The sequence below is a fragment of the Panulirus ornatus genome, chromosome 53, assembly GCF_036320965.1.
Source record: "Panulirus ornatus isolate Po-2019 chromosome 53, ASM3632096v1, whole genome shotgun sequence".
Classification (NCBI taxonomy): Eukaryota; Metazoa; Arthropoda; class Malacostraca; order Decapoda; family Palinuridae; genus Panulirus; species Panulirus ornatus.
In genome coordinates this window covers 15,386,693-15,399,320 of record NC_092276.1, presented here as the reverse complement: position 1 = coordinate 15,399,320, position 12,628 = coordinate 15,386,693, and the positions used below count along the sequence as shown (strand labels likewise).

Genomic DNA, 12,628 nt, shown 5'->3' with positions numbered 1-12,628 from the left:
GAACAAGAAGTATATGTATAATGAACTGTTTGTGTGTATATATAAGAAAGGTTTATTTTAGGAAGAATTTTGTGCACGCTGAAGCAAATGTCATTAGGAAGAGAATGCAGAGTGAAGCAAGGGCTTTGCGATGAAGCAAGTCGTGTTAACTAGCAGTGAAGCAAGAGCTGTAGTGCGCTAGTGAGAAGAAAGTTATGTGATTTTCTTTAGAAGCAATGAAGCAATACACATTGTACTTACGAAAGAACCATGCGAGGTAACATTGAGGCAAGTGCCAAGTAAGATATTTGTGAAAAAATGCTGAGTGAGGAAACAGTTGTAGGTGTTGAATAATATCTTGAATTCGTTGGCATGTTAGAATCTTGGGCAGTTTAAAGAAAGATCCCTGTGAAGCAAGACCCGTTGGTGTACTGTCGAGGCAAGACCTGCTCGTGGAGTGGTGAAGCAAGGCCCATGTGGTGTCGAGTTGAAGCAAGGCCTATGTGTAGTGGTGAAGCAAGACCTACGGAGGAATACTGTGCTGAATCAAGACCCGTAATGTGTACTGTTGAAGCAAGACGTGTTGATGCAGTACTGAAGCAAGGTTCGCGTGGTATAGAGTTGAAGCAAGACTTGTGGATGCAGTACTGAAGCAAGGTTCGTGTGGTATAGTGTTGAAGCAAGACCTATATGGGTTGCAAAGACGACAACCTATTGATGATATTAGTCGTGTAGTGAGGCAAGGTTCATTATAACCCAAGCGTCATGCACGTAGCAAGAAATAGTTAACAGCACCACCAGCTGTGATGGACGCACCGCCCACCATCCACCTTGTTGTCTCTCATAATACGCCACTTGGCTGTGTGTTGTGGTGGGCGAGCGTGAGTGTGTGTTTCACCGAGTGTAAAGAAAAGTATGAGTGAGGCAGAAATGCCCTCAGAATATCATCATCTCGAAGTCCTGGTATGTTAAAATGTAAGTGTATCGCGCACATCCGGCCTGTGGTGGTGTGAGTATATTTGGTGTAGGTGTTCGGGCATAGCGTGTTGGGCGGTGAGGGGGGGATCGGGTGTGGTGGTTTAAAGTGTATCGGCGTCGTAACGGTATCGGGTTTTGTATTAAGAGAAATCTGTATTGCCAGAGTATCGAATTTTGTTGGAGATTAATTAAAAGTATCAGGTAATGTACGTTTATAGGAGACTGGTGTACGTACGTAAGGCAAGGACTTGTACATTGTCGTATTTGAGTACATCCGGCATGTGCGTCAGCTGGGGTTTTGTGAGTGTAATCGAGTGGACGGTATTGTGTGTTGTGTTACGAGTTGGTGGAAAAAGGTGTCGCATGTCGGCTGTACGTTGTTGTTATTGTTGCTTTTGTTTTTCTGAAACCCCGGCTCCTGCAGTTTCATGACTGCGCTGCAGCCAGTATCAGGGAAAGGATGGACTCCTTTGTTGTGAGGAATTCCTCGACGAGATTATACTGCGTTGATGCAACCTCGCCCAAGGTAACTTTTTCACTCGCCTTATAGCCACAAATGGGCAGAGTCCGGTAACGCCTCAGGTGTAGGTCAGTTCATTAAACGCATGCCAGTTGTATTTGGTGTTTCTGTAGTTATGATGCCTCATAACATTATATCGAATGGTGTGATCTCATGTGCACTGCCTCACTTATGGACTTCATGTGTATTCAGGTACTAATGATGTGATTAGCAACATGCTGCCAGTGTCTTAAAGAAGGTAAGTGTTGAAGGTGTATTGGGTAAGTGACTAGATGTTAACAAATGTGTTCGGTGGTATGTCTAATGTGTTGCCAGTGTTGTAGGGGAGGTGCAGTGTGTGGAAAGCATCTTAGAAACGTAATGATGATACTTTGTCTAAAACAGTATTATGTCTTTCTCTGTGTCTGGAAAATTTTTAATGTCGCCCAAAAGCGCGCATTGAACTTAGCTTTTCATGAAGATCAGTTTAGCGAAATAGACTCAAAGTCGAGACTGACTATAACGTAAAGGAGGTAAGGTTATTACGAACATGGGGTTTTATCGAAGAGTTTAGTGAACACACAAGACTCCAGCTGGGTTCAGAGCCAGCCTTAAGCGTAGCTAAGTGAAGACAAGGACATAGTGAAGGTAAACTGTTGTGAGGGCAATGATGTAGTGATGATAAGGAAATAGTGAATGTGAAATGGTGATGGAGATCATGGTGTCCTGGAGATAGGTGTAATGAAAACGAGTTTGTGGTGAACATAAGGGCGTAGTGAAGATGCGAGTTAGTGAAGATGAAGGTCTTGTGAAGATGGCTCACATGTCCTAACACTTAACATTATCTAAACTATGTTCAAGACAGACTGGCCGAAGAAGGTAGAAGTAATGATAATCATAATAATCATAACAGACATTTTCCCGTTCAAGGCTTCAGTCATGGACAAAAGTCCACTTGAAAGACGGGCCTGGATCGAAATGTAAAGAGATTAATGAAAGGGAAGAAGAAGAGACAAGGAAAAGTATGCTCAAATTTTGGAGGAGCTGAAAAACTTATCCTTCAAAAAGTGTTACGTCATTGTTACTGGGAAAGACATGAGAGGGTGGAGAGTTCCAAAGCTTCGAGTTGTAGGGAGAGAAACTGTTGCATAGTCGGTTCTTTTGTATCTCAATATATAAACAACATTTTCAGGAAGTAAGTGGTCATCATACTTCTTTGTTCAGTAAGGTCACCCGAGATCACGTGGCCAGAGCCTGAACGTTCAGCAGCGTTCGTAAAGGTCATAAGAGCATGTGACGAGAACCTGTACATTGGGCGCTGCTCGTGAAGGTCACGAGACCACGACCAGAGACGCTAAACGTTCAACACAGCCCCGATCACGACCAGAGACACTAAACGTTCAACACAGTCTCGAACACGACCAGAGACACTAAACGTTCAACACAGTCTCGAACACGACCAGAGACACTAAACGTTCAACACAGCCCCGAGCACGACCAGAGACACTAAACGTTCAACACAGCCACGAACACGACCAGAGACACTAAACGTTCAACACAGTCTCGAACACGACCAGAGACACTAAACGTTCAACACAGCCTCGAACACGACCAGAGACACTAAACGTTCAACACAGCCCCGATCACGACCAGAGACGCTAAACGTTCAACACAGCCTCGAACACGACCAGAGACACTAAACGTTCAACACAGTCTCGAACACGACCAGAGACACTAAACGTTCAACACAGCCCCGAACACGACCAGAGACACTAAACGTTCAACACAGCCCCGAACACGACCAGAGACACTAAACGTTCAACACAGCCACGATCACGACCAGAGACACTAAACGTTCAACACAGCCACGATCACGACCAGAGACGCTAAACGTTCAACACAGCCTCGAACACGACCAGAGACACTAAACGTTCAACACAGTCTCGAACACGACCAGAGACACTAAACGTTCAACACAGCCCCGAACACGACCAGAGACACTAAACGTTCAACACAGCCCCGAACACGACCAGAGACACTAAACGTTCAACACAGCCACGATCACGACCAGAGACACTAAACGTTCAACACAGCCCCGAACACGACCAGAGACGCTAAACGTTCAACACAGCCACGATCACGACCAGAGACGCTAAACGTTCAACACAGCCACGATCACGACCAGAGACACTAAACGTTCAACATAGCCACGATCACGACCAGAGACACTAAACGTTCAACACAGCCCCGATCACGACCAGAGACGCTAAACGTTCAACACAGCCCCGATCACGACCAGAGACGCTAAACGTTCAACACAGCCCCGAACACGACCAGAGACACTAAACGTTCAACACAGCCACGTATCTCTCTCTCTCTCTCTCTCTCTCTCTCTCTCTCTCTCTCTCTCTCTCTCTCTCTCTCTCTCTCTCTCTCTCTCTCTCCCGAGAAAAACATTCATGCATAATGTTTGTTTTGTTATCCCCAATTCATGTGGTGTATCACAATGAATTAGATTGCATAACGAAGTAATAACAACATACGTACTTTAGCATAGGTCCGGTTATACGTTTGAATAGTATCCGGGTTCCACTGTAACACAGACCAGTGGTTTACTCGTTCTGACAATGACCCACCCAATCACTTTTTTTTTCCCTTTACCCCTCCTCGCTCTCTCTCTCTCTCTCTCTCTCTCTCTCTCTCTCTCTCTCTCTCTCTCTCTCTCTCTCTCTACCCCGTCTTTTATAATCACTGCCACAGCTGTTTGGATCAACAGTAGCCTCTTGTCCCAATGTTTGTTGATTTAGTGGCTGTAACAAGTAACGTACTTCTGCTCTCGACCACTAAACTGGATCCACAAATTTGTGCGAAGCGTTGTTTGAATTTTTTTCTGACACTGGTTATGATGTTTATTAGACAGTATACTGACTTCTGTGACACGAATGTCTTGTCAAATTAAACATACGCACGTTCTAATTTGAGCATCGCTTGGTAGTTGTGAGGCGGGAATACAGTTTTGTTCCTTATGTCTTTTGTTTTGTGTTGTTACATGTAGACATAAGAACATTCACTGTGGAACACATGGTGCTATTGTAATGCGGTGTGAGTGGTACCACTGACCCAGCTCCATCTTTGTGTTGAAGGCTCTGATTACCATCGCCTGTTTTGGGCCTCAGCATTTTTTTTTATTATGTATAACTACCCCACTTCCTCCTAGCGTTACTTTCTACCATTATCACTGTTCTCCAGCCAGCACACCTGTTACTAGCCTCACACTGTCACCAGTAAACACAGGACTGAAGTAGAGGTGGAGTCGGTGGTCTTGCCCCCAGATATCGATAGGCAACTTCCCTCACATCTGAGTCACCGGAGGGGGGATAGGGCTTGTGAGCGGAGGGGCCTTGCCGCCTCCATGATTTTGTCATAGTGCCCAGCACCCCGTTATACAACCGGCTTGCCAACCTTTTTCAGCCTCTCACCCCAGTCTTCCAGCCCTCACACTGCGTCATTCCGGCCTCTCAGTTGGACAGAGAGTGAACAGAAGCTCCATAACGTAATGCCCTCCACCCCTCCGAGCCTCAGTCCTAGCGCTACGGTTACGAGCATGTTGCTAACCCTTTATGAATCACCACACTCCTCTCCCCCTCCCCATCTCCCTTTGAATTCATCAAATGCAGTGCAACAGACCAGAGGGTTGGTCGCACAAAGGCACCATCCCCCTCCATCCCAACTACCATCACTCCCTCACCCCCATCATATATGTAGCTCACTCCTTAACATCGTCCCTTCCTTTTCCCTTCCCATCTATGGTAGCTGGATCTCAGACCTTAAGAGGGCGAAGGTGTAAAAGACCTTCTAACCAGCTTAACGTATACACAAGGCGAAGGTCTCGCATCCAGCTGTTGGGTAGTGGAGGTCCGCAGATGTCGTAAGGTATAGTAGGTAAGGTAAGGTCTGGGCCCTGCTATGTGGTTGACGAGTGTAGGTGTACATGAAATATATCAGTTATTATTACTGGGCGTCTCACGTGTTCCTGTCTCCCAGACTTATCTGTCTATTCAGCTTTCCTCCGTCCTTTGTAATGGGCAAAGAAAGAATAGCCAAGTCATGTAATACAGCTCATCATTCTCCATAACTGACATACACATCCTTGTTACATGGTTGTGTTCAGTTACGTTGGACGGAACGAGTAGGCATTCCTTCTGTGGCTTGACTTTGGCCGGTTCATAGTGAACATGTGTGTGTGTGTGTGTGGACTTCGTGACGCCCTCCACCAAACCTACGCACACTTTAGGAAGGTTAGGCTAGGCAAGCGGCCTGTTCCATGGCGGGTGTTTAAACATCCCTAAAATCTCATCAGAGTACAGTGTCCCCCCATGGTTTTTGTCTTGGTCAAATGAGCAAGTAGATGCCTCTTCCGGGATCAAAATACTATACCATTGTTTGAATCACTGTACGAGACACGAGGAGGTGAAATATGTAGTGTGTGTAGTGAATGGAGAGGCAGCATATGAGGGAGGCAGGGAGGGAAGGCGGTTTGCCAAACACGGAGTCATGGCGGCAGGGGGGACTCAAGCTAGTCTTGCCTACTAAAGGCGCCACCCTTTTACTATATTATTAGCATGGGCGCGAGTCTTCCGCTTTTTGCGTGTAAGACTGTCTTGAGAAATGTATTTTAGGCTTTTATTGTTTGTAAGATTAAGTGCACGAGTCTGTCATATTTGAATTTTTTTTAATATTAAGTTATTTATAGTGTGAACTTTTTATAGTACTGAATTTATAGTGGTTGTATATATTTCTTATTCATATAACTCAGTATCATCTAAAATATATGTAAGACATTGTATTTACGTGTTAATGAATGTAAGACTTTATGTGTTTTCTTTGCCTGATCGTCTCAGTACCCAGTACACCTTAAAGTTGTGCTATGTTTAAAAGTAATTATCTTCTAAAACAAATGTAACATTTCAACACATGAATGATTATCCTATGATGTATCTAGGTTACATTGGAATGTCAGTAATTTAGTTTACAGTTTCGTCCATATAAACATTTTTAACACAACCGCAATGGTTGTGTTGCTTGTCTAGGTGGCCGAAACCATTAAGTGTCCAGTGGTTCTCTGCACAAAGTTGATCAACCTTTGTCTGATGGAACTACGTGTTCCTCCCTCCACTTTTTGTATGTAAGGTGACAAGATGCTTCTCACCACAGTATGGTACAGTTTACGTGGGCTGAAGCTTTGTTTGTGGGTTGTAACTGACAGATATACCAGTTGCTGATATCAGGTCACGAGATGATTTTGATTTAGAGTTAATTTCCTGGTAGTTTTCATTGCACTAGTAAACATTTCTAGATATACAAGAGGGCTGGTTTAATAATCATGTAGTGATGAACGTATGGGTTAAAACGAAAGCTTCAGGCTGTAATACTTTCGCTCTTAGAGCCATCTTACATGGATGTGGTGAACAAGGGAGATCTAGGAAATTCTTAACATAATTTTGAGGTGCGGCAGATATGTTCTGCACATTTTGATCAATAACTAATATCTGTAAGTTAAATATGGGGGACGTGGGTCTTATTATGTGATCCCCTTCCTTCGTCCCCACAGGTCGATAGACCTTGGTGGTTTTGTTCCTGAGTTTTTCTGATGCTGCAGATGTTGTACATTCCTATTTTCGCTTGCATTCCTTACATGTTATTTATGATTGGTATATTTGGAGGTCATAAATACATGGCATGTTGTAAAGTAGTTGACAACTTCAGGGTATTGTCCATAGTCCTGTTGTATTTCTCACACTTTTATGAGAGATTATTCATTACATTCTCTATATCCGTACGACACGAAAATTAGAATGCCTGTCTCGTGGATTGAGGATACTGAGAAGCAGCAAACAGGTGTCACCCATTTGTTGCAGTGGAGCTCTTACTAGAACTTGATATCAAGTTCATCAGGAAGAAGAGTGAACCTCTCAGCAGAGGGAAGTAGAAATCCAATCACATTCTCCATACGGGACGGAAACGGCTGATCTTAACCCATCAGGTAACATGTTAAAGATCCAAGTGTAACATGTCTATATGTCAGGAGGACAACAAAAGAAGTGTTGGTTTTTCTCTGATGATGATAGGTTGGGTGATAAGTAATTTCACAGACCTGTGAAGATAAGACTAACAATAGCAGTACTGTAGTCAAAGCTCTCTCTCTCTCTCTCTCTCTCTCTCTCTCTCTCTCTCTCTCTCTCTTGAAAATTGGTTTATTCTAAATTGATTATACAATATAGAGAAATGTTTGGACATGACAAAAGCTCTTAAGTTTTGCATTTGAGAGAGCAGATGTGAAACATGTATCGTGATGTGTACATAAATGAAATTTAGATTGATCCCTTAACCTGCTTATGAATATAATATCTGTCCAGAATATTTTCCTGTGTATATTGAGTAATTTAAATCCAGAGGAGAGCAGAGATACCATAGGGAAATTATTATGAATGTAAAGGGCTCACATTTCTTCATCCTGCTTTAGGCAGACAAAAGAAACATTTTGTGAAAACCCCTGGACTGGACTTCATAAAAGAAGTAAAGAGGTTTCTCCAAGTTGTACAGATCAACCACTGCCTAACATCTATCACAGTTTGGTTATGCACACTTAGATGGTTATCATGGTTACAGTATAGCTTTTCATATAGCTGTTCACTGTCAGCTTGGAATCCTCAGACTCCTCCAGATTGTGATCTCAGAAACTCAGCTAGTTTTGCAGGTATGCTGGAGGCTGGGATTGCACATCTTCTGGGCCTCCTGGACTTGTTACAAACCTTTATGCTCTTTTGGTTTTGCAGCAAGTCATGTATGCTTTGTTGTGATTGGATGGGATGACCCGTGGAGCTTCAGAGCTTCAGCCTAAGGCATGGGGACATCGAGGAACCTTGAATGTGCTCTACTAAGTGAAGCCTGGGGCTGTAGGATAAGCCTGTTATTGTATGATTAAGAAATATTTGTAGACAGACCAGTGGCCTAAGAATGGCATCATGAGCATGTAATTAGTGGTAAAATGTAATTCTAAGGAGGGGGTTTTAGGCACAATCTAGGAATGAACTGAATTACCTTTCAGTGATGAGTAAGTCTCAGAGTTTAAAAAAGAATTGGACTTCAGTCATTAATAAATGAATTGCCATTAAGCAAATATTTCAACCTATCTTTTTGAATCAATAATATAAAACAATACACGTATACATGTTGGATCTGTATATATCGCCAGATTTGATGAATTTGGAGCAAAATTCTTTATAAGTATATTTCATGAGAAAAGAATAAAATTTCTGTTCTCTCTTGTTTCATAGCACCATTTAATTCCTTAATATACACAATGGGGCCCACAAAGCTTCTGCCCAAGTCCCATTAACTCCACAGTCTGCCTTTTTTTATAATCTCAATCCTTGTCTTCCCTACTTCTCTACCAGATTATGTTCTTTGATTGTATGTAGTTTTCATTAGCAGCAAGACCATTTAAGCAGATTTTATTATATCTTTTTTGGTAATTGTTTTAGAATGGTTTTGTGGATGAAGATTGTTTTAGTAAGAAATATAGCCTATGGTATTTGCTTAGGTGGGATTCTCCATCCTTTATTTATGTAGGTTCTTTAGTGAATGGTGACATCTTTATGTTATTGTTCTGCCATTATTTACTTCATATATTGTTGTTTTTCTGTGTGTATTGATTTTAAAAACAACATTCTTTTACTGAGGAACAACCTGGTGACCATTGTTTTAATTTTCAGAGTTGCGGTCGCAGCTGAATGAGCAGTTGCGAGCGCTTGATGGCCGTGTGGACACTCAGACGGCACTAGTGAGTGAGCTGCAGGACTGGTTTAGGCGGCGTGCTGAGCTCCACCAGGACTATGCTGCCAAACTTGATAAATTGGCAAAGTCCCTCCAAGCCAGGCATAAGGAACAGAGGGTCAAGTAAGCACTGTATGCATTACTAATGAATGGAGACATACTTTCAAGTGCAGGAAATTTTTATAGAGATAACTTTAATAGCACAATAACTCAAGAGCTAGGAGCTTCTTTATTATGTACTTTAGTGAGAAAGTCACTAATTTCAGTGATGCAGCATTTCTTTTAGAATTTTTCACGATATGACATTACATTTCCTAATAAAGATGTTTTCTAGAACTGAATTATATTAATTGATTGATAATTTATACCATAAGCTCCAAATGTTATAAATTTTTTTTAAACTTTAGAGGTTGTAGACAGCACCTTCTCAGGAAAGCAATACTATCCTGTCATAAAATTTGAACTGATGGTGGCGATTATCTTACACCGTTCATGCTGTATTAGGATTGCTGGTTTTTCTACCTCATTAAGAATAAGGGTTAGATGTAACATCTGTTGGTTATATTCATCATACTTTTTTTTCTTTTTACCCCCTTTTCCTATTTTGAAGGGCCTGGCCTTCAAGAGGACTTCCCTGTGTAACAAGCCAATTTAACTAAACGAAGTGAAGTAGTACCTACTTATGTAATGACTGTTTGCTGTATTGAGTGTTTCATTTTATTTCATCTAGTATTGTAAATACAGAGCACCTTTTGATAACATTATTTTTCTTTTCTGTATATTACTGTTTTTGAAATGTTTTTGACATATGGTCATGAGAATTTTTTATAGGCTTGTCATGGACAGAAGTCCACATCTAGGCTGGGCCTTGATTGAAATATAGAGAGGTTTAAGTAAAGGAAAAAGAAGAGAATTTTGGAGGAAGTGAAAAACTTTTTTCTCTCACTTTCATTCTTTTCCCCAGGTCATTGTTTTTGGGAAAGACATAAGACGGTAGAGAGTTACCCAAACAGCCCACCCTTGAGTTACAAATAGCCATACAGTAATAATGTGATGCACCAGCCTGCTGAGTATTGCTTAGTCTAGCTAGTGGTGGGGGCACACACACAGCCAGCCCTTGGGAGCAGAAACCAAAGTAATACTTATAGAAGAGGGAAAGTAATCCAACATTACGTCATAGGGCAAGTGGTTCTAGTTTTGAAGTTAGCCTGGAAGAGTTGATAAGTCGGATTGCTTTTGACTCGACTCTCAAGTAAGTATATAGAGATAGAACCACTCTAGATTTGAAAGCAATACTTCCATACAAGGACAGATAAAAGAATCAATGGAGCAACTGTTTAGAAGAAAAGAAATTTCGATATTTAAACAGGATTTCTAGTTTCTTGGAGGCAGACATCCATTTCTGTAATGTGAGGTTTCCACGACAAAGTGGATGTGACAGTAATACCAAGTATTTTCATTGAGTCAAGAGATGGACAGAAGTGTTGAATGAGAGAGGAAAGTTTTGAAGAATTTTTGATAGAGATATGGGCAGAAACCAAGTCCTAGAAGCATTAAGCATTAAACTCAGCCAGATTTCATCTACCCTATAGAGATATCCCATCCAAGTCTAAGCTTATTGAAGATGTGGCAAGATGAGATGCAGATTGAGTTAGAGAAGAAGGAGCAGAATTGACTGATGTGGAGGGATGCACTATTAAGTCATCAGCGCATGAGTGCATTTGGTAACTTGTAGAAGAAAGGCTATCATTGATAAAAAGGAGAAAAGATGTAGGAGAAAGGACTGAACCTTCAGGGACACCTCTGTTGATGAACGATGGGTGAGAGGCTGATTCATCAACATCCACAGAGGTAGATTGGCCAGAGAGGAAGCTAGATTTGAGGAAGTAAAGTGAGGGAGGGAAGCCAAAAGAGGGGAGCTTAGAATGAGACCTGAATGCCACATCCTGTAAAAAGCTTTGGATATGTCAAGGACAACTACATAGGATTCCCCCAAACCTCTCAAGGATGCTGTCCAGACATTAGTAAGATAGGAATGATTATTACCAGTGGATCTCACCTTGGGGAAGCCATACTGGTGATCAGAGAGAAGATTGTATGATTCAAGATGTTGAGGATATGGGAGTTGAGGATGGATTCAAAGATTTTTGAGATAGTAGATATCAGTGCAACAGGATGGTGGTTAGAGGGGTTGGAATGGTCACCCATCGTAGGGATGGGGTGTGCCAATGCATTTACTTTTGCACCTGATTGAGGTAAGTGCTATTTTGGGAGAGGAATTTAACTATTAGGGAGACTCAGTACACTTGAAGAGACAGAGATTCAGCTGATATTTCTAATAACATTAACAGTTATCTTGGAAAGAAATGCCTTATTAGAAAAAAGTATTTGATACCTGGTTGAACTGGCTCTGAGTAAGTAGTCTTAGGTACCACCCCACATCTTGTAAAGCATCTTAATCAGGCTCATGATGATATTTGTTATTTGCAGACGTGAACAGCTTCATCTGTTCAGTGTGTACAGTTGTTGGAATTCGTTAGTAAACCAAACAAGGAAAGATGCACGGGACCAGGCTGCCATGGCTGATGTCTACCTCAACAATGTCATTCCCAGATTTACTCAAGTTCAGGATGATGTACAGAGAATCTACAAAAGGGTAAATTTTTAATTTTTGATGTACTTTCTCCTGTTTTTCTTTCAGCTATACTGAAAATTGTCATCAACTATGCCTTTTCCATTCATAGTCACCTTTGCACATTTCTACAGAAATTCCTTTCTCTGATTTGTATCTTTTTCCACACAAACGGTGACAATATTATCATCACTGCATTAATGATTTTCATTTTTTCTTGGATGATTGTGCCAGAACTTGATGACAGGTGATGATATAATTATAGGAAACTAGAAGTACACTAATGGAACATGGGTATCATGAAGTGAAACTAATGTAACTTAGATTTTTTTTCTTTCATATTTGTTTGCTGTTTCCTGCGTTAGGGAGGTAGCACCAGGAACAGATGAAAAAGGGCCCAATTTCATCACATTAATTCTTTAACTATCATGTGTAATGTACCAAAACTACAACCAGCACCACAGACATTTTGTGGCTTCCCTTGGGTGCTTCATATTCCCTGGCTCACTCCATTGACAGAACATTTGCCCATGTATACCACATTGCCCCAGTTCACTCTGTCCCATACATGCCTTTTACCCTCCTGCATGTTTAGACCCTGAGCACTCAAGATCTTGTTCATTCCATCCTTCCATCTCCAGCTTGATTTCCCTTTTCTCCCTGTCCCATCTGCTTCTGAAATCCATTTCCTCTTTGTCATCCTC

General features: G+C 41.7%; 1 protein-coding gene across 14 annotated transcripts in view; it reads left to right on the top strand.

Moving 5' to 3' along the window:
* Window positions 1-12,628, top strand: part of LOC139765261 (SLIT-ROBO Rho GTPase-activating protein 1-like) — a 753,718-nt gene that overhangs the window by 586,068 nt on the left and 155,022 nt on the right. For all 14 annotated transcript variants that reach the window (XM_071692607.1, XM_071692603.1, XM_071692606.1 and 11 more), the window contains 2 exons: window positions 9,232-9,415; window positions 11,783-11,948. In XM_071692607.1, the coding sequence (XP_071548708.1) occupies window positions 9,232-9,415; window positions 11,783-11,948 (350 nt within the window). The remainder of the gene's footprint in view (window positions 1-9,231; window positions 9,416-11,782; window positions 11,949-12,628) is intronic.